Below are 22,304 nucleotides of genomic sequence, written 5' to 3' on the forward strand. Positions count from 1 at the left end.
TAAATTCAGCGCTGCATAATTTCTCAATGCAGCTAAAGCCTTTTAAGTTAAATTTTCTCAAAAACCAACAATTTTAAGTTACCTAAATTTTGCACCTAACTTGAAACGCGATATCTGCTTTTAATAATAAAAATAACGATAATAAATTCCAATTGGTCACTCAGGGAATTTTTTGGACGCTCGACGGCCTCTTGGGATTACCTGCCATTGCGACAATTGTCGGTCGACGGCTATTAGTTCATTGTAAATTTGGTCTATTATCATTTTTGGGTGATTCCTAATTCTTTATTGAGGTTAAGAGGCGATTTCTGGGAATATTTCAAATGGGATTTTTTCCGTACAGTATTTATCGGGTTTTTTTTGCGTGCGTATTTATATTTTTATCCTCTGTGGGCTTGATAATAGCGATTGTTACCATACAGTTTTACTATAAATTGCGTATCATTTTTGTATAGGCTTCGTGCGTAGTTTAAATTTTATTCATAAGTATCTCCATCTACCAACTGAGTTTAAAATTGAATGTATGAAAGCTGTCTGCTCGTTCTAAATTCTCTCTGCGCAACAGCTGAAAGTTTCAACCGAAAAACCTAGAAATTTAAAAGTCGTCTGCTATTTCTTCACATATTTAGTTGACGTTTATTAAGACAGATGGCGCTATATATCCTAAGCTCGAAGCATATACCTGTATTGGTTAAAATACTACTGATAATATTTTTATTGAAATATAAAATTAATAACTTTATACCCTTCGCTGATTTTTTCAAACGTTTTATTGTCAGTTTAAAAGAGCAAAACATAATTTTTACATTTTTATTTTCAGCATGAACGTTCTAATTTCAGTCATAAATATTGCACTATATCTACCCTTTCTACCCTCAGGGACTAGAGACCGGAGTTTATCATTAACTCGATTCCATTTCGCGTCTTAACCGGACAATAAAATTATTAATAATTCTCAGAAAAATGCCTGTGCTACTACAAATTCAGTTGATCAATAAAGTCGGAATGCACCGATATTAGCCTATTTTTCTAATCGGTATCATTCAATATCGGCTTCGTTTAAGCCGATATATTGGCCGATACCGGTATTGAAAAAATGTTATCAGGAAAAACGTTTAAAAATTAGAAAATTCTCAATTAACTAACTAATGATAATATTTTATTTGATTCAAAAGCAAGATTGTACCTTTTTTAAGACAATATTCGATTTGTGATAGAAAATCTGTATCAAGTATATAAATTGAAAAGAAACATATTCGGGTATGGTTTTGCCTACTTTTTTCAAGAAAAATTATAATAAAATGGCATGACCATGCCCTGAACCGTCTTTTATAATGATTTTTGATAGATAACTTTGTTAATATCGGCCGATATACAGGGTGTTTTTTTTTTTGCTCGAAAAAGTGATTTATTTCAAACAGTATGTTTTCTAGAAAGTTGTACTGTACATTATACGTGCCAGGGGACACGTTCTACCAAAATTCCATCTAAATCGAAAAACATTTTCACGTTTTTTGAAAATTTAAATTTTAACCGCTAGGTGCTATAAGAAAATTGTCAATGAGAAAATTGTAGAGCGTCACCGAAAACGTACAAATAGCGTTGGCGCGAAAAAAATAGACGTCTTTTTCACTGAAAAAATACGACTTGAAAACGTGACAAGTTGGGCAAGCTAAAATAACTTTTTTTGAATTCCATTGGGAGTCAGAAATTTGTTAATCTGGTGTTTAATGCAATAAACACCGCTGAAAAGTCGTGAAGACAATGGCGAAGAAGGTATTACACGATTTAATTTTGTAGGATGAAAAATGTGAATTTTGAAAAAACAAAGAGACATTTTATTTATCTACTTACAAACAAAATTTATAAGTACGTTTCAAAGCCGGGACAACCCTTCTAATGTTATCCTACGAGGAAAATTTTTCGAAAGAGTCCCACTTTTAGGAACCTTTTCCGTTATCTTTGCGATTTTAATATGATTGGAAGTAAGATTTTAGCCTATGTTTGTAATTTTCCGATTTTTGGTTCGCTCGCAATCTTCTTTTAAAATCGACCAAATGATCTAATGTAAATTGCAAAAACAACTTAAAAATCTAGTTTAATCTACTTTTCATTTAGAGACTATAAACAAAGGTTCAAATCAAGAAAATTATGCTTAAAGAAAAACACGAAAAATAATATTTTTCGTGGCTGTTCAGATAATTTGAAATTTCTACGTTTGCCAAGGCCCAAGGCTGGCGCCATCTGCTAAAACTTCAAGTATTTAAAAATCAGCTCTGTGTCTTGCCTAAACTTTATCGGTCTATATTAGGGTTTATCTATATTCTGTTCTATATTAATTTATATTATTTGCTTTTAAATTTTTAAGGGAAAACCATGTTAATGTTTTGCAACGTTTTCTGTCACCAGATGGGGAAGGACACCTACAGCATGTATTGTTAGTCTCTAACAGGCTGAGAAATAAGGATTTTTTTAAAATGGACCTGTGGCCAGTCAAGCCTAGGTAGTTTAATTAAAAAACTGATCACTGGCCACTTACCATTTTTAACCTTCAAAATCACGCTTACATAATTTATGGTCAAATTATCTATTCTTGATAATATGTGCTAGGCTTAGTAGGCTAGTTATTATGGGTATTTCAAAATTTTGGAGTGTTAAATAAGGTATATTCCCATTCGATCGAAATCTCATTCGACCGAATTCAATATGTTTCCGAAATATAGCCCAAAAGGCGGATTCGGTTCATTGGGACCTTTTGTTTTGTTTTTACCTCTCCGAGGGGACAAAGTCCCCTAGGAGGGGTTATACAACCACCGTGTCTGTCTGTGGGTCTGTTAGGCCTGCGAACGCGTTCGCATTTTCGGTGCAAAGTGTAATCACTGCGTACGCAGTTTCTCGAGATCTCTGCGTTCGCAGTTTCTCGAAGGGTTGGCAAAACCACCGTGTGACGGTGAGCGTTAGCGGTTTCATTTGCGTTTTGGTTTGGATGGTGTTTTTTCGCTCACCGTTGTGACGGTTTGGTGTTTTACGTTTTTGTAGTGTTTATACGTAGGTTGTGAGTGTTGAATTTGTTGTATTTGTGTTCTGATGGTTGTGCATGTTGAGTCTGTTGTGTTTATATGGGCGTTTTCTCTCCAACTTCTTCTTAATGACTTTGGGACGGACCGAGTGCTGAGTGTAATGCTACCTCTCAACGTCCAATGGCAGGGTTTCCACCAGTTGTACACGGTATTCGTCTTAGTATCAATTTGCGATCGCATCGGGCGGGATTTGGACCCGAGACCTCCTGCTTGACAGGCGGACGTTCTACCACAGAACCACCGACACTTGTTACGCCTTATTGAAAATTAGACCTTCAGCTTTATCGGAATCGTATTTAATAGAGTACGAAATTTTGGTTTAATTGAAATAGAATTGAAATTGAAATTATTGCATCGAAGAAATTCTAATTTAGCGTTTCTCTATTGATTAAAAACAAATGCGCCACCCAGGTTTCGAACCCAGACCATTCGGCTTGGCAGTCGAGCGCTCTACCACAGAACCACCGATAGCTGCTTAGGTTCACTGAAATTAAGACACGCATCGTAAGCATAATAGGTAATAAAGTCTTTTTTTATTAATGAATTTAGGAAAGGCCTAATCTGTTTTTTTTACGAATGAAATTTTAAAGGTTAAATCTTGTTTTAGCGCAGTCAGCCGAGATTAGAGGGTTAAAGGGTAGACCCTGTGGGTGGTCCACTTTGTTAGTTTTTTTTGGTATTTATTTACGGGTATTCTTAACGACCTATATATAGTTGTGTTAATTCAAAGGAGATAATTTAACGTTAATTGCTTTAAGAGCTGGCGGTTAGTCAAGTGGCTCTCTGTGCTTTGTTGGTGGTAAGGTTTTTGCTTCTTGTAAATATATTTGGTGTGGATATTTGGATATCTACGATTTCTAACGCAGTCAATGATTTCCTGGGTGTGCGAGTCATTATATGATATTGGAAATTGGACGGCATTGGTCTTTTTCATGCGGTATGTGTCACAACGTCAACTGGAAGTCTACGAGCGTTGAAATAAAATGAGCGTTAAAGATGCGGCAAGTATTTCGTAAGCGAGAAAAATACAAATACCCTCTGTAGATATTTCTTTCATTAAAATTTGCTTAGTATTATATTCAACTGATAAACATGTACTGTAAAAAGGGTTAAATTCAATTGTGCATTGTTTTAGTAAGTCTAACTCGCTGTTGTAACTACTTAATTTATAATATTCTGAATAAATTAAACTCGATTGTTTCGTCTCAATTATTTAAATTAAAATTAAAATTTTATACCGGGTAGGGTTTGAACCGAGAATACGTTTTTCGTAAATAACTCTGAATTGCGGAGATATCTTTGGGGGTCGTGTCGAGAAATTAATACCACTAGGGACCATTCTTCCGAGGAGAGGTATATTTTGGCTTGCTAACTTGTTTACTTCTGCCCCGAGATATAACAGGGTACGCAAAAAGCGTTATACCTAAACAAAATGGCTACAGGTGTACTAACGGTAAGGTTAGGTTAGGTTAAGTTAGGTTAGGTAAGGTTAGGTTAGTCTCTCACTTCCCTAGGGTGGCGCGCTTTTATAAATATATTTATGCTTTGAACTTTTTATTTATATCAAGAATACAATAATTCGAACAATTTCATTTTCTAATGTGAATGGTTAAGTTTGTAGCAATTGCGTCGAGTAAGGCCAACGCGACTTCTTCATTCGAACCCTCCGTTGTGAGCTATTTTCTCCATTTTAGCTAACTGGCTCCAATAAGACTATCAACACTTATTTATATAAGAAGTAAACCTATTTAAAAAACGTCTCATAAAAACGAAATTTGATGTACTATAAAAAATTATGTAAACGTGCAAAATTGGGCTGTAAACCGCACAATTGGGGTATTTTCGAGCGATTGGGACTCAATGTTAAATCGTTTTCGAACGAATGGGATTTCGGTCGAATGGGACCAAAGCGTTAAATAAAGAACTATAAATCTGCTTAAGCAAATAAGCAATATGTAAAAACATCTTTATTGAGCAATGTCAAATTTTAAAAAATCACTACTATCATAAATAGATCACATTGTAAGGCCAAGCACACAGCATAGAAGCAAAGACCAAACAATTTTAGGGATTAATATAGTATTTTTTTAATGAATTAAAATCTTGAAGGGAAAAAACTTTGGATTTATTAAGTGGTCACCAGGTCCGTTAACACCCCGAGCATTTAATTTTTAAACTGGCCCAGCTAATTTTTTATAATAATAATAATAATAATAATAATAATAATAATCAGCTAGGCTAATACCCAATGCACCACCTTAGGCCTAAGTCATCATGCGACTTTTGAAGCCCTTAATTCAGGTGGCCGGGTGATAGTGCCTTATTTCTCACACTGGTCTCTAACCAGATTTGAGCTTTGCGAGCTTTGGCGTCGTTACTCGTTAGGGTGTTTTCAGAGAAGGCGCTTGAGCAAGTTGAGCCACATAAAACATTTTGGAAGCCCTTACTAACATTTTCGAAAAGCCCCTACTTAAATTTTCCAAAAGAACATAGTAAAATAATCGAAATTGTTGAGGCGTGTTTATACTACTTGATGATCCTTAGCGCAATGTGATTTTGTGAAACGGTTATCCCCCGAGACCTAACGCAAAATGTAAAAATTTTACGTTATGGTGGTAAAATCGGCCCTTAAAGCAACTGCTGCCGGCTCTATCATTGCCACCTGTATTATGAAAAGCCCCTGTTATTAAAGATGGCCATGAATCTATCCGAATCTTCGAAAACAAGCGACTTTAGTGGACAGCGTGGTGCCATCTATTAATGGGAACGGAAACTAAAATTCAAAATAGCGAAACAATAACGTCGTCAGAGAGCCATTATAGAGTATTATATTTAGACCACTTTTACTCTACTTAGTGAACTTTAACCTAAATTATATATCCAATATAAAATATATTGTAAACAATTACTATAATTTAAGATATTGACAAATTTACAAAACGAGCCAATCAACGCGAAGCATACTTTTATGTCCCGCCTTTTGGTTCAAAATGTAGCTTCAGCATCTTGTTTTGATTTCGATGCTAGCGACATCTGTTGAAAAAAGAGCTACTTCACCTAGAGCCGACACTTGCTTTAATGTAATTCAAAAATTTCAAAACTCTATACGTTCCCCAGGGCTAATGGCTTAAACTAAACCTTAAACCCCGGCGACGCCATTGAATGTCAGTAGGAACCTGCACGCTTCGAAATTTCTTTTAATATATTATTATCTCAGCCCCAACACATGACAACTTAAACAATTGATCCGTGTTGAAAGTGCAATAAATAATATAAAAAAAATTATAAGTTCCGACCGGAAACCCTTATTTTAAATAATTTTTATTAAATAATCAAGAGCTAAATGAAAAATGTGCTCTGAACAGGTTTTAAATTATTAATTTTTAACCAAATAAAACCAAACCCAAAAAATCAACATTTGAGTTGCTTCTTCAATATGCAGATTTATTAAAACAATAACTTATGTGTTTATCAAAAGATTTATCTGTCAAGCGATTTCGATAATATATTATGAAAGTTTTAACATTTTTTTACCAAAACCTAAATGCCAGGGTAACTGATTAAAACATTTTCAGATTTCTAAAAGTGTAAGTGTTCCTATTTTTGAATAATCAATTGCTAATTTTGAAAACATTGTTGCTTTTAATTACTTATAAAATTTATATAAATTATTAAGATAATTTGGTTTTGTAAGCTCTATAATTTGTACAACAAACCATTAATTAAATGTTTAATTAATTTGTTTTAAAGACAACATCCTGAATGCGTCCTTGGAAAACACATATAAAATTATAATATAATCCTCTAATTTAATCCGACTAATCATATTAATTAGTCCAATTAATCCACTTAATTCATCCAACTTATCCTCTAAATTAATCCAATTTATTCTAAAAAGTTAATCCAACTAAATAATCTGAAATAAGCTAACTAATCCTCTAAATTAAGCTAACTAATCCTCTAAATTAAGCTGAATAATCATCTAAATTAAACCCTTGGAAAGAACCATATTGACATATTCTTCTAAAGTAAGCAACTGGAAAAGCCACTTTCATTAAATTAAAGGCCTAGTATTTCTTCTGCCTGTTTTCCTTTAAGTGTACTTCCCGCCGCGCAAATATCCTGGTGGTAGGCCAAAGTGTTCTGCGGTTGGCCTACCACCAGGATATTTGCGCGGCGGGAAGTAAACTTAAAGGAAAACAAGCAGAAGAAATACTAGGCCTTTAAGGTTCATTTAGCCCAACTAGGCCCATGATGTCTCAAACTACCTACAAAATAATGTAGACCGTTGTCCCAGAAACTATTTGACATAAACATTTCTCTAAAACAGATTAATTTTTTTCAACGAAAACTGATCTATAAGTACAAACAAAATGGCAAATCATCGGGTAAACTTTTACTACACAATAACTAAATATTTAATGAAAAAATACTTTTACCCAATAATTTAAAAGTTTCAATATCTGGAAATGACTGTCTTTGCACAGCGGAACTAAGGACTTCCGCTGCAACTTAAAGTTTCGACTTCTGATGCTAAAAAAAAGATTCGTTTATAAATAAATGAAAATAAACAAAATAAATTAAAATTATAGGAAACAAATAGAATTTCAATATATGAGAAAGAAATTTCTCCGGTAAACCATAGATGAAAAGTGTTACTTGATTTTACAAAATTAAATTTTAGGGACCGTTTTTTCGAAAGTTTCTTAAATCTCCATTGTGAGTCAAATTAGAGACAGTAACTAGAAAAGGCAAAATACTACACACTTAAAGCAAGTGTCGGCTCGACGTGAAGAAGCTCTTTTTCAACAGATGTCGCTAGCGTCGAAATAAAAACAAGGTACTCATGTGAGCCAAAAGGCGGGACATAAAAGTACCCCAAGCTTTGATTGGCTCGTTTGTTGATTTGGAAATATCTTAAATTATAGTAATTTTTAACAATATATTTTATATGGGATATATAACTTAGGTTAAAGTCCACTAAATAGGGTATAAGATGTCTAACTATAATACTCAACAGTGGTTCTCTGACGACGTTATTGATTCGCTATTTTGAATTTTAGCTTCCTTTGCCATTAATAGATGGCACCCTGCTCTCCACATAAGTCCCTGTTTTTCGGAGAATCGGATAGATTCATTGCCATCTCTAAGAACTACGGCCTTATCATAATGCAGGTGGCAATAATAAAGCCGACAGTTGCTTTAATTGCTTTTTAGGGGCCGTTTTAGCGAATATTTTTGCTTAGAGGTCCTCTATCTCGATCTCCATTGTGAGTCAAATTAGGTGACACTTACCATTTGGTTTCTCAAGTACTGCGCTATTTCTGTACGATTATGTTGCTCGGCGACTTCGGCAGCGGTGCTACCATTCTCGGTTAAAGCGAAAATATCGGCCCCATCCTTAACCAGCACCATGACCACTTCCAGATGTCCGTACTTGGCCGCCGCGTGCAGGGGAGACCTTTGCATTCTGTCGTTCTTGAAGAAGCAGTTAGGGGGAGCTCCATTCTGCAGCAAAATGGAGACGATCTCATCGTGGCCTTCTCCGGCGGCCAAATAAAGCGGTGTGGTGCAGTTTTTGGTGCAGGCGTGGACGTCTGCCAGGTGCTTTATCAGGAGCTGTACCATATCCTTGTGTCCATTGCGCGAAGCGATATGCAGAGCCGTATATCCATCTGCAACGAAGAGGACTATTATTTAAATAGCCTCGCTCTCTCTTCTCGAGGATAATTTGCTTTTTCAGTTTACACAGAGTCACGTAGCGGACAGCTCGAGAACCTTATAAAATCCTGAATTTTACTCTGCTGAGTAGACGCTTTTCGTTTTATAGTAGCAAATCGTCTTGGCGGCTACGCGTCTCTGTGTATTCGGTGATTTCAGTCTCACGTGACACGACGTCATCCATGCTTTTTCGCAAATAGAGAAAAAAAGCCCGCACAAAGTAAAATTACTCTATACTGAGACGGATAAGGCTCGGATGAAATACGCCATCTATCGAGGGTAAAATAAAAAAAAACACTATACTCGAAATCAATGTTACCTGAGCCTACTAAAGTGGTCGGCATTTAACATTATAAGCATCCGAGTCACTTCATTAACGAATCCATAGATAGATCACCCCAACAGATAAAATATTTTCTTACAACTTATGGACATTGCACTCAAGCTCGCGCAGAAAAATCATAATTTTAATCTACATAGGAAAATTAGCCGTTTTCTGCCAATAGTTAGTCCTAAGTTTTAAAATATTTTACAGGGTTGCCATGATCTATTTAAAGTAAAAGCGGATGTTATTACGAATGACGGTCGTTGAGGTACTTACGGCCAATTCAATTTTTAAGTGGGACAATATATTTATTTTGCAAGCCCTTTCAAGCTCTTACTTCATATTAGTGACAGACAATAAATTTAACAAACTGTAATCTAATATTATTTCACATAGATCACTTTATTTAGCGGACTATATTTACGGCGGAGGCCGAAAAATCCCCGCCATTAATAGTGCTCGAAGGTAACAGTGACATTGAGTAAATATCCCTTTTAAAAATTGTCTAAAGAAATCTTAAGAAATTTTTTAACGGTAATCTTTGTAATTTCTTAAGGAATTCCATTGGGAAATAAAAGGAATGTTCTTATAAGTTTCATACGTAATGTTCAAAATAAATTCTTAAAAAACACTAAAGAATGTGTTTTTCTAAAAACATATATTCTAAAGAATACCATAAAATTATCTTAACATTTCCTAAATAATTCCCTAAACATTTCCCAAAGAATTCCCTAAACATTTCCCAAAGAATCCATTAAACATTTCCCAAAGAATCCATTAAACATTTACCAAAGAATCCCCGAAACATTTCCCTAAACATTTCCAAAAGAATTCCCTAAACATTTACCAAAGAATTCCCCAACATTTACCAAAGAATTCCCCAACATTTCCCAAAGAATTCCCCAACATTTCCCAAAGAATTCCCCAACATTTCCCAAAGAATTCCCTAAACAATTCCCTAAACATTTCCTAAAGAATTCCCTAAACATTTTCCAAAGAATCTTTAAACATTTACCAAAGAATTCCCTAACATTTCCCAAAGAATCCCCGAAACATTTCCCTAAACATTTCCAAAAGAATTCCCTAAACATTTACCAAAGAATTCCCCAACATTTACCAAAGAATTCCCCAACATTTCCCAAAGAATTCCCCAACATTTCCCAAAGAATTCCCTAAACAATTCCCTAAACATTTCCTAAAGAATTCCCTAAACATTTTCCAAAGAATCTTTAAACATTTACCAAAGAATTCCCTAACATTTCGCAAAGACTTCCCTAAACATATCCCAAAGAATTCCCTAACATTTCGCAAAGACTTCCCTAAACATATCCCAAAGACTGCCCTAAACATATCCCAAAGAATAATATCCCAAATAATTATTATAATTTTGTATTCTTTTTTCGGAATGTTAACCAATTTCTTTGAACATTTTCGACAGCACTCTACAACTTTCTCATCGAAACGTTTTTTATAGGACTTACCGGTGAAAATTTTTTTTTTACAAAAACTCGAAATTATTTCCGATTTTTCTGAAATTTGGAACTAGAAAATTTGCACCTCCCAAAATCTTTGCGCCCGTACGCAGTTGCGTACCCCATTTCGCCACCCCTACACACGTTTTTAAGAAACTCTGCCAATGAAGTTTCTTGAATTTCTTCATTTATACTTATCCTCGATTTATCGGAAATGATGACCGAAAATCTTTTCCTACAGACTGAAAAGCTCGTGCCGTTATAGAAAAAAAGCAAGGTTATAAAACGAACTAAAAAGGGCCCCCCTGGAACTCCGGTCCCCCTCTGCACCGCGGGGTCACAGGGGCCCTATTTACGCCACTACGGAAATATCATATATTAGGTAAAAAAGGCTGTAGTAATTATGCGATAATAAAGCTTTGTTGAAGCGCTAGACATTTGTAAACGAGGATCAAAGGGCCACACCTGCAGTGGACAAAATCCCCAAGCCCAGCGAAAAAAGGGACAGAAAGCGTGAGTTTTAGGGGCTCGGTACAATAGGGGCCTATCGGCCTGCCCTTCCCTACCAATCCCTCTTGGAAATTTCAGTAAGAAGGGCCGTGAAGTCATAATTTTCCACTCGGCCAGAAATGTCTCTGCACGGTCCTGTATTTACATGTGATTGTAAATTGAAATAAGCGGGAAGGTAGTCAAATTGCAAAGTCGTGGTGGGGGCCCTTATTAAAGTGGAGTCGCGCAAGGAAAAATAATCACGCTTGGAAAATATTGCTTTCTGAGAACCGTCTCTTTATTTAGTACGATTTATCGGCTCGGGGTACTTTAGTCTTATTAACTTCTGGTAATGTTATGCCTTATGAAGTTATGACTCGTCTATATGTATAGTCAGTGCCGGTGGGGCCCTAGGCACTAAGTTGGTAGGGGCCTACGTAAGAAAAGCATAAAAACGCCAAACTCGCGTGTCCCGAAGCTGAGCTTATGCCACGAGAATAATGATTTTTCAAATAATAAAGCCACGAGCCCGATATGTTTTTCTCTCAAACCGAATCAGGGAAAAATCCATTTATTTCATCAGTGAGTGAAATTTTAACTGCAAAACCAGTAAAACAATAAAAGTTCACTGATTTTTTAGTACACATTTTTTTTTGCCTGTGCCTAGTTGGCCTAGTCATTAATCCGGCACTGTGTATAGTAACCGGAAGTGTCCAGCGCAAATCCGTAGCTTAGAATGTTGATATTTTTATTGTTTTTCAAATCTACAGCCGCTATCCTTCTTCTATGTGTTCTATGGTATAATCCGACTATTGCTAATCAAATAAAAGAAAGTGGCCTTACCTTCATCAGGTGAGTTAACACTGGCGTTGTTGTCCAGTAAAATTCGTGCCGTACCACATTTCCCTCTCTTGACAGCGTCCCACAGTGGCGTTATCCCGGACTTTGAGTCACCGCCGTCCACCAGCGCACCTTTTTTGATTAAAGCTTCTACCACTTTTTCATTGCCTTTAGAAGCCGCGTAATGAAGGGCCGTTCTTCCCCAGTAATCTCTCGCGTTCAAGTAAACAAACGGTATGGGCTCCAATTGTTGCAAGAATATTTCAAGTAGCTGGTCGTGAGTTTCGCTAGTTAGGTAATGTAAAGTCGTCCGATCGTCTCGATCAGCCAGACATTTGCAGTTGGGTTTCTTTTTTATGTGATTTGTATACGGCCGCAAAGCGGATTCGACAAATCTCTTTCTTTCGTGGTCATCTTTGACGTGGCTATTCAGAAAGGATCTGAGAACTTGGTAGTTACATCCTTTCAATATTTTTCTTAGTAACGAAATCGACATAGGTTTATCAGCTCGAGAGTTGTATTTATCAACTTGAGAGTTGAATAAAAAGTCCACCACAAAATATTCGCCGAATGTCTCGTGTACGAACTCAGGGTATTCGCCAGTCTCTAGCAACAGGCCTACATCCTTAATATCATTGTCTTTACCAACTACGTAATCAGCGTTCAGGTGCAAGATACCGAGAAGTTCAGATTTATTGGGTTTAATGATCATCCGCAAGGCGTAGTACCAATGGAGTTTGATTAGGGCGTCATTCATGTATTTATAGGCTCGTAGAGTGCGTATTTGGCCTTGGGCATCGGCTCCTTTCTCTAGGGAAATCCTAAATATCTCATCGACAAACGATTTGTACAAGTTCGCCATAGAGATGTCGGATGGGCTTTTTCTTAAGTCCTTAAGCATATAATCGCCCAGCAATTCACACTGAAGCGGGTTTCCGGTAAAATCGTAGTCGATGTCACCTGTCGACTTTGATAGTTTTTTTATCCAATCCGCAGCCTTTTTCCGGAGATTGCTTACTTGTTGCGAGCTATTTCGCGTCTTATATTTTAAGTATTTTTCGAGGTGATCTATTTGCTCTTCTTTTCTTAATGGTTCTATTGTGTAGGTTTTTGTATTTAGTATTTTTCTTAGTTTTCGTTGGGTGTGTGGTTTGGTTGTAACTAGTACGTTGGAAACGCGGGAGGACAACGCTTTCAGCCACTCGATAACAAGGTCTTCGTAATCCGGGCTGATTTCGTCCAAGGCGTCGCAGACTAGAATTGGTTTTCCGTGTTCGGAGTTTGACAACAGCTGGAACAACTTTTCTTTCCAGGAGCTCAGATTTTGTAGCTTCATCAAGAATTCTACGGCTTTGTCTGTATTGTTTTCGAAGATGTAATTTCTTTCTTTAAGACATTTAAGTTCATTCGAGCACTTATTCAGATCGATTCTTACTATCCATTTCATCGTTTTCTCTTTTAATTTTTGAGTGAGCGATGTCAATACAGTTGACTTTCCGGTAGCAGCCACGTCGGATATTACCGAATATTTGTTGAGCATTATCTCATGTACCATTGCATCTTCGTTAAAGTAATTAAAATCATTGAAATGAAGATTACGGTCTTGGGGATGCCTTCGCTGGAAATAGAACGTGCGTGGCATGTAATAATTTTCCACCTCTCCTAAACCTGGTATGTTGGACCCTATTATCAACTTCTGACCTTTGATTAATTTTGACAAAGTTGTAGCCTCAAAAATGTCCTTCAGCGTGTTACGTTTAGCATTTGAATCCGTACATTGCAGACATTGTTCCATTAAATAGTCGAAAGATATTTGGTTTTCACGTCCCTGGAAGTTAACTGTCTTTTTCGATAACATAACATGTTTTGAAGTATCTGACATATCAAGCCAATTAATTTGGTGTTTGTTGGTAACTTTAATCAAATTGGTACCAAAGATTGGTTCGAGTTTGATTCTTAAATCATTCGGAGCATCTGTAATATCTAGACCTTCATCTTCGTGTTGCTTGGTAAATTTGGTCAAATCGTCCTTCGAAGCTTCTGTGACCAGAATTATTTTTACATTCAAATTGCTTAGTAACGTGGGCAATTTTTCTAAAAGTTCGATCCATTGCGTTTTCTCTTTTTTGGAATTTATTTTAGCGTGGATGAGAAAAATCAATCCTTCACAGGTTTTGAGGATGTCTTCGATGTTGTCAGAAGTGATCAACGCTATGACGCTCTGAACGTCGATACAAGTACAATACTTAAACGACTTCAATTTAGTTTCGGTTAACACGCGGTGCAGTTGCGCCATCATCACCTCGCTGTCGAATTGGCTTTCAAACTGCCATATTTTGAGAAGTGGCTGTTCGGTGAAGGATATCAACTCTTTAACGAGGCTATCTGGTTTCAAAAAGTGTTCCGCCAATTCGTCTATATCGCAACGATTACAATAATCCTCCGCCTTTGCGTAGAGAATTCTTTTGCTGGCTTCCCAGCTTTCTAGCGCTTTTTTAGCCTTGTCTTTCACGTTCGGGTAGCAACGCAGTAAGTTTCTTACAAAAGGTACGAGTTCATTTAAGTTTCTCTCCGTACACGTAACTACTTTGGAAACCTCACCAATATTGTTCTTGCGCTTACAAATATTAATGTCTTTTAAACGTTTCACTCTAGAATCGTCGTCCGATACTGCGTCGTCAAATAAAGATTTGAAATCGAACAGATGATCTTGTTTTAGTAGCATCAAATCGTGCAGGCAATCGAGTTCCTTTTCGGTGAAGACGCTCCATCTACGTTCTTTTTCTTCGTACCTTTCCGTCTGGTACCGGATTTCATAATATCCTTCCTTTATAAGAGACGGTTCGACACGATGGTCGGGATGGTAGTCATTTGTCGTTTTGGCCCATTTAAAAAAATTGAACCATTCTTTCCCTCTCCAATTTCTGGACGATATTTCCAGCTTTGGCCAGTCGAAGACTTCTTTAATTTTTAAGTTTTTTTCTTCGTCTTTTTGCAGGGTTTCCTCCTTGGCGTCGAACGCTGTAAGGAGAGTCTCCATAACGTGGGAGGATATTGGGTAGAGACCGTATTTCGGAAACTGAGGGAATAAGTGGTATAATGTCGTGAGCCCCAACTCGATGACGCGCCTGGTTTTCGCAAATTGAATATCTTCCGGAATCTTGGGAAATATACGGTAAATTGTTTTTGGCAAATGCAAGTTGCACGAGTTGACTTCGTTGACGGCTGACAAGTAATTACAAATGTCCAGTTCGTCCTCCGTGTGTTCGCGGTTTCCGTGACGCTCTTGGAATTTGTCTTGTATTTTCCCTATCATTTTTTTGCAACCGGGACTCTCGAAGACGGTGGTGTGGGCGTGATGCCCTTCGTTGCCCTTCTTATAGAGGCAGAAATGTTTCTTGCTCTTGTCCAATGTTAAATACTTCAAAGAGAAGGTTGTGATTTGCGCCAACCATCCGCCCAACGAATGTCCGGTTTGGAAGATTTTATATCCCTCGGGTAGAGCCTGGCATACTTGATGAGCGAAGGTGCAAGCCGAATCAATTTGCGGGACGAAATTGTTGAAGAATATTCCCATTAGATCGGTCCACAGGACTTTGTAGTTGCAGGGATCAGTTCCGCGATGCGATAAGACGACTTGCTTTGTTTCGTGGTTTATGTACGCTGCGCCAAAGTAGCCGCCATTTTTCTCGTTAGTTGCCGTGGTGAGCAACTTCCAGTTGTCTGGTAGTCTTAACCGGAGTTCGTAGCCCTCTTCTGTTTCGTTGTTTTCATATTTCTGGTACGATTTCTTGGCGAATTGGATCATTAAGTACAAAGAAGGCTGAGGCGCTGTTCTTTCCAAAAGTTCAATCGTTTTTTCTTCCGGTTGTTTTCTGGTGGCTTCGTTTATTGTCACTTTGATATTGGGGTTGCTGAATTTTAGACGTTTATCGAAGGCAATATCTTTACAGATCGGATGATAGGAATTGCTATCCTCGAATGGTTGGGCTATTCCTGTTATAACGGCTGCCAGGATATAATTTGGTGACGCGGGTTCGCGAAACGAGTGATTCGTTTGTCGGCCTGTTTGTCTTCTCGTATCGCCAATTGAAGCCCTGCATGCCACGCGTTCGAGCCAACAGCTCCCTACACTAACTATTACCGTTAACCTCAACAAGTTTTTATGGAAGGGGAAACCGAAGATCTCGGGGGAAAACCCCTTAAACCAGTGGGGAGATAACTTGCAAACTCAACGCAGAAGGAGTAGTTCCGAGTTTTTCACCCAGTACCACAAGCTGGGATCGAACCCGGCTCCTCTTGCTGCGAGGCGAAAGTGCTAACCACTCCGCCACCCCACTTCAAATAGCAGGGGGGTTTTTTTTTATTCAAGGAAGGAAGATACAAGGGCTGAGTGGGTCTGAGAAGACCGCGAGCCCGGCGAAGAGTTTGAGGCGTGAGCGGGACGGGGGGGACCAATGCGGTCCGCCCGTCCACCGGATTAGTCAGGGCGAGATATGTGCAACGGCCACGCCAACGGGGGGATACGTGGGGACAGGGGTGGGGACAGGGGTGGGGACACCCGTGGCGGAAGTATTCCGACGACCCGTTGGGGGATTGGTGGTCGTCCTCACACGGCCATCCACAAACTCTGTCTCCCAGACGCTTGGGATTACAGGAGTACGCCACTACTCCCGGCAAATAGCAGGGTTGTTCAAAATGTTTTTTTTCTCAAAATGTCAAAAACAAAATAATTTCTCCATAACTCAAAATGCAAAATGTAAAATGCAAAATACTTTTTCCATAACTCAAAATGCATAATGTAAAATGCAAAATACTTTTTCCATAACTCAAAATGCCAAATGTAAAATGCAAAATACTTTTTCCATAACTCAAAATGAAAAATGTAAAATGCAAAATACTTTTTCCATAACTCAAAATGAAAAATGTAAAATGCAAAACAACCCTGGTAAATAGAAAGTGATTTTGCTTAACAGTCCTTTAGACGGATTACAGCAAGTTTTTACAAATACAGTGCCGCATTATTCCTAAGGCAGCAGGCTGACTAGTCTGAAGCCTAGGAACCCAGCAAAATAGTATGGGACAATCAGGTGGCCCATGCACCACAAGAGGAGGGCGATTCCCCCCCTTGTTGTCGGGTGTTTGTATTCTCTTTTTGTTGTCGCGTGTTAACGTCTCGCGCCTCGCGTCTTTATTATTTTTTAAATATTTTCAAATTGTCGGTTAGTACATTGGAAATCTCATAGGTAACTAGAATGCTGCCGTGTAACTGGCAAATGGACCAAACGCCGTGGCAGACGATAGCCAGATCTCAGCCAATCAGAGCTCAAAGAGTGGTTCTGCCAAGAATTTAATGTCACCAGAGAGAATGATGTAACCTAGCTCCCGCTATAGTTACGCGGAACCAAGGAGGATTATTCTCCTTGGCGGAACCACTCTACGGCCTCTCATTGGCTGAAGGTTCAAGGTGAACTGGCGCTAAGCTCAGCCGTAGGCGGCAGCATTCTAGTTACCTATGAGATTTCTATGGTTAGTACCACACATTTTCCCCCATTAAAGCTTAGTTTTCTTCCCCCACTCCTTTGGTCTCTTTACTTGTTCGCGTGTTTACTGTTAACTCTCTTGACCATTGGTGCTCGTGTTTTGCTCTTGCGATATTGAGGGGTTGACGGCCTCAAAAAATTACCAAGCCTAGGGGCCCTGCCTGGCCTGCCATGGGTTAATACGGTACTGTCCAAATTCAAAATCTACCGCCAAACTGATATTAAGTGAAAAATAAACAGCATGAAGATAGAGACAGCTCCGTTGGACGATGGGTCAGCTGACAATAATAAAGAAATAAGTTTCATTGTTGTGGGAAGTTTTACAACTGAAAGCTAGAGAAAAGGTAATAAATAATATTCATTCAATTTATTTTAAAGTAGTAGATATACTGCTGGTAAATGTAATTATGTTTCAGGGTTATTCATTATTCGTTATTAAAGGCGAGATTACTGTAATAAAATTTTCAATTTCCTTTTCAGACCGAACAAGAGAGTTGTGTATAATAATAATAATCAGCTAGGCTAATACCCAAGTCACCACCATAGGCCTAAGTCATCATGCGACTTTTGAAGCCATTAATTCAGGTGGCCGGGTTACAATGCGCAGGAGGGTGGTGGCAAGCCCTGCATGCCACGCGTTCGAGCCAACAGCTCCCTACACTAACTATTACCGTTAACCTGAGACTATGGCCACCAGAATTTTAATGGTATTGTCTAAATGATTGAAAAAGCGAGATAAAATTGCGCATTCCGTTTAAAATCATTTCCTAAAGCCAAACGTAGCATAAGACTATGTATTATCAAACCCTGTAATGGGCCCTAGATATCATTTCACCCAGTAGTGAGCCTTAGCTACCATCCACGGCCGGCGCGATAAATTTTGGGGCCTTGTGCAAAACTTGGTTGCGGGGCCCTTTAAATAATAGTAGTTCTAGAAAAAAATTTAAAGCATTTTTTAATTTTAAAAATTCATCATAGTTAACAGTTTTAGCTACATCATTTTCTATAGATAATATTGCTAAAGATGCAAGACGTTCTTGATTCATGGTTGATCTTAGATAGTTTTTTTATCAATTTTAATTTAGAAAATGATCGCTCGGTGGATGCAACTGATTTGTTAAGAGTATTGTTAAAGTTATTAAAATATTAGGGTATACGTCGTTCAAACTATTTTCAATCAAATACTTTAACATTTCTTAACTAGTTAAAAAATAGCTAGGAATAACGTTCCTAAATATTTTTAGTTCTTCAAATAAATCTTCGGCATCGATATCTTTTTCTAATACAATTTGTAAGTCATTGCAACTTCTGAGTAATTCATCCTCAGAATCTTTTAAATTCGACGATAAGTAAATAAAACCAAATCTATCTTTTAAATCATCATATAACTGAAACCTAGTTTGCATTGACGATATTACTTTATCTACTATTTTATAGAAAACTCTAATCTGAAAACGTCCTCTCCATTCAATAAATTATCAGTTCCCTCGTAATCAAACAATTTCTTTTTTTTATTACGCGAAACTCATCAAGTTCTCTAGCGGTTTCTTTGGCTGCACTAATCGCGTTTTCTAAGCCAGAATTTCTGTACTCTTTTATGAAAGACACGAACTTCTAAATGCGTACTAGCTATATTCATGGACACTTTTGCATTTTGCATTAACTTGCTAACAAAGTTTACTTTTGAAAGAAGTTCACTATTCATTCCATATATTTAAACCACGGCCAACTTCGATCACGCGTACCGCGCTTTAGCGGCCCCGTCAATCGCCTCGCATCTAATGTTAATTTGCGTGTATGAATAACCCCGATGGGGGCGCTACATACGACCAAAAACCTTCTATCGTCAAAGGCGGGGAATAATAATACAAGCGACATCGCGGAAAAAAACATTTTCTTCGGTTTTCCACTTTCCTAATAAGAAACAACAAGGTATAGTAAGTTAAACTATCTTATCGCAATATATTTATGTAGTGTTGTAAGTCGGAAAATTTTCCGCGGAAAATTTCCCACTCGGAAAATTTTCCGGCAAATGACCGAGGCCTTTTTTTCGGAAAATTTTCCGTATTTTTCCTAAGAAAATAAAAAAGTTTTCATTCCTTGATTAGTCTAATATATTGTTTGCAAATTTAAATAAAGCGGCATTTTTGCCTCAGTTTTTCTAATCTAAAAGTAAAACTAAATCTCTAGACTAGTTTAAACCAATTAACAATGTAACACTATTAATGTTTTTTAGTATGTTTACTGATATTAGACATTTTACATCGATAAAACAATTAAAAACCCTTAAAACGTCATTTATGTTTCAATTTTGTTTTTCTGATTTGCGGAAAATTTTCCAGGAAATTTTTTGGAAATTTTTCCGCATTTTATTTTTCCGGAAAATTAACAACACTATATTTATGTATAATCAAGAATGTATTTATTTATTCTCAGGGAGAATGAATATGTCGAGACGATCGGCGGACACGTTGAGGCCCTAACCCCCTCACGCTAAGGGGGGGGGGAGAAAAAGGAGGCGGTCTTATTTTTTGCGTTAATCGCGTCGAAAAACGTAATTTTTAAGAACCAATGAGATTGCAGTATTATTTGATTTTATTAAAGTGGAGGAGCATACCGGGGGGCCCAACGGGTGGAATTAGAGAAACGCTAAAAATAATCTCAACATATTCATTCTCCCTGAGAATAAATAAATACATTCTTGGTATAATTCATAGTTTAAAAAAATATTACCTTATAAATTTTAAATGAAGAAAAAGCGACGCGTTTTTTACGCGAAGGCGCCATATTAGAATACATAGTTTTGAAGGATGCGTAAATAATGTATCTCTTAAAATTTATAAATCTTTAATAATAACAAATCTTTATTAATAGTATATATATATATATATATATAGCAAATTCACGAGTTTATACCCGTTCTTAGGAAGTATTTTCTGTAAATCTAATTAGTGTTAAGAGTAAGAATCTTAAAACTAATATAATTGAAGATAAAAGATGATTGGGTACATCTTTGGAACTAAATAGGTAAAAGATAGATGGTCTGCAGCCTGCATTTCAAGGAAGATGATTTCTGTTCAGGTTTGTACCTTTATTATGGAGAAAAATTTCAGTCAAATAAAATTACAAACCGGCCCTTACTAAATATACAATATTATTCTAGGTTTAAAAACACGAAAGCTTAATACTTGTTGAAACCTAAAATTATAATTTATTGCGCTTATAATATATTTTAACTTAATATTATTTAATTAATAATGTTAAAATAATATATTTACCCTGAAGTTACAGTGATCTTCTTTTCACTTTTTGTTTTATTTATTTATTTACATGTGTTTCAAGTATTAAACAATAATACTATGTTGCTGGCAGCATCTAGAGGATGTTCTTGGTTTCTGTTTAACTCTTTTATAATTTATAAACACCGTTAAAAAATTAGAATCATTAAAACAATATTATACTATTAGTTAAATATTAACCGACACTCGGTTTCATTCAATGTTTTTTTTTAATTTATTTAAAAATAATTGTTTTTTGTGGATTTTTCGTATCTGACTAACGTTAAATCATGGTTAAATTTTGGTCGTAGCGAAACCCTGGTGGGAAAATATATACACGTTAAATTCAGGCGGTACGCGCGATCTAAGTTGGCCGTTTAAACTAACCAGGATGACGGAGCCGCGAAATTGACTGAGGCCACCGCTAGCTGAACCTTGGACCATCGACAAATAACATAGGGACTCATAAGGCAAGCGTAGAAATGTTTGCCCTTTTCTGTCTAGCCTAACTAACGACGCACCCTCTAGCGCGGCTCTCTGGAGTAAGAAATTTAGGACAAAATGGCAACGTCCAACGAGTCAACGAGAAGTTGCTAATAATTTCTTAATAAAAGGTAAAAAATGTTTTTGAGTAATTTTGATACAGGATTAATTAATTTTGTGTTAGTAATAATAAATTTGGAATAGTTAGAAAATGAAATAAATCTTTCTAGCCTTGTGTTTAGAATATTTTTTTTTGATAATTGCTTATGACTTCTAGGCCTTGGCTAATAGGTTTTTGCTTTCAGATATATTCTTAACGATTTTGAAAACCTAATATGTGAAACTATTAAAAAAATTAGTGATGTTTTAAGTAGCCCTTCGAATGAAGAAACTTGTGAAGTCATAAATTTAATTACTTCTATTGGATTTACTAAATAATATAATAATTTCAAAGATATATTGCGAGACACTATTGTGGAAGTTCTACGGGTATTTATTTTCGCCGTTCATTCCAAAATATAACCTTGAAAAACCAAGTTTCATAAGTTTAAATAAGCATATAAATATCAACAGACCTTTCCATGTGTTTGATATTCTTATTCTTGAGATGCATTTTCATTAATGATTATTATTATCGACAGTTGAAGAAAGCGATACTAAATTCAATATTGCATTCCTCCTTTTTTGTAAGAATTACTAACAATGTAAGTTGTACAAACTGTTATAAATGTTATCGTATACAATGATTAGATATTGAAATATAGGTAGTCGAAGTTAGTCTCCGACATCAACCAGAGAATGCCGCGTCATTGTCCTTTCTGGGCAACAGCCTGTGGGAATGTTCGCCTTTTCTTATTGCTATGATACTTAAAGAAGCTCAGAAGCCCTTAAAAGGGTTTTGGTCCCATAATTAAAGGACATTTTAGGGTAGATGTGTCTTCGTCTAAAGTACACGTTATCTTTTTCATTATTTCGCCAAGATAAAACTCGGTTGCCTCGGTACCTGTGTTCGAATATCACATAAGCCGCGTTCACACTAGACACTTTGGAACCGTTTTTAAATGGTTTCGAAA

General features: G+C 36.8%; 1 protein-coding gene across 2 annotated transcripts; it reads right to left on the reverse strand.

Annotated features, from left to right (window-relative positions):
- Positions 1-7,378: 7,378 nt before the first annotated feature.
- Positions 7,379-21,856, reverse strand: LOC149966237 (uncharacterized). Of its 2 annotated transcripts, XM_090171166.1 has the most exons (3): positions 21,807-21,856; positions 8,376-8,755; positions 7,379-7,613 (listed from the first exon to the last, which is right to left on the reverse strand). In XM_090171166.1, exons 2-3 carry the CDS (start codon positions 8,706-8,708, stop codon positions 7,593-7,595), a joined length of 354 nt encoding a protein of 117 aa, XP_090027292.1. In that variant the 5' UTR covers positions 8,709-8,755; positions 21,807-21,856; the 3' UTR covers positions 7,379-7,592. The 2 variants fall into 2 exon arrangements, with proteins under 2 accessions (XP_090027292.1, XP_090027297.1); XM_090171171.1 differs by lacking the exon at positions 21,807-21,856 and having other exon boundaries at positions 8,376-9,062.
- Between the last annotated feature and the right edge of the window lie 448 nt (positions 21,857-22,304).

Source organism: Leiobunum rupestre, chromosome 1, assembly GCF_980474605.1.
Source record: "Leiobunum rupestre chromosome 1, qqLeiRupe1.1.hap1, whole genome shotgun sequence".
In the NCBI taxonomy this organism is placed as follows: Eukaryota; Metazoa; Arthropoda; class Arachnida; order Opiliones; family Sclerosomatidae; genus Leiobunum; species Leiobunum rupestre.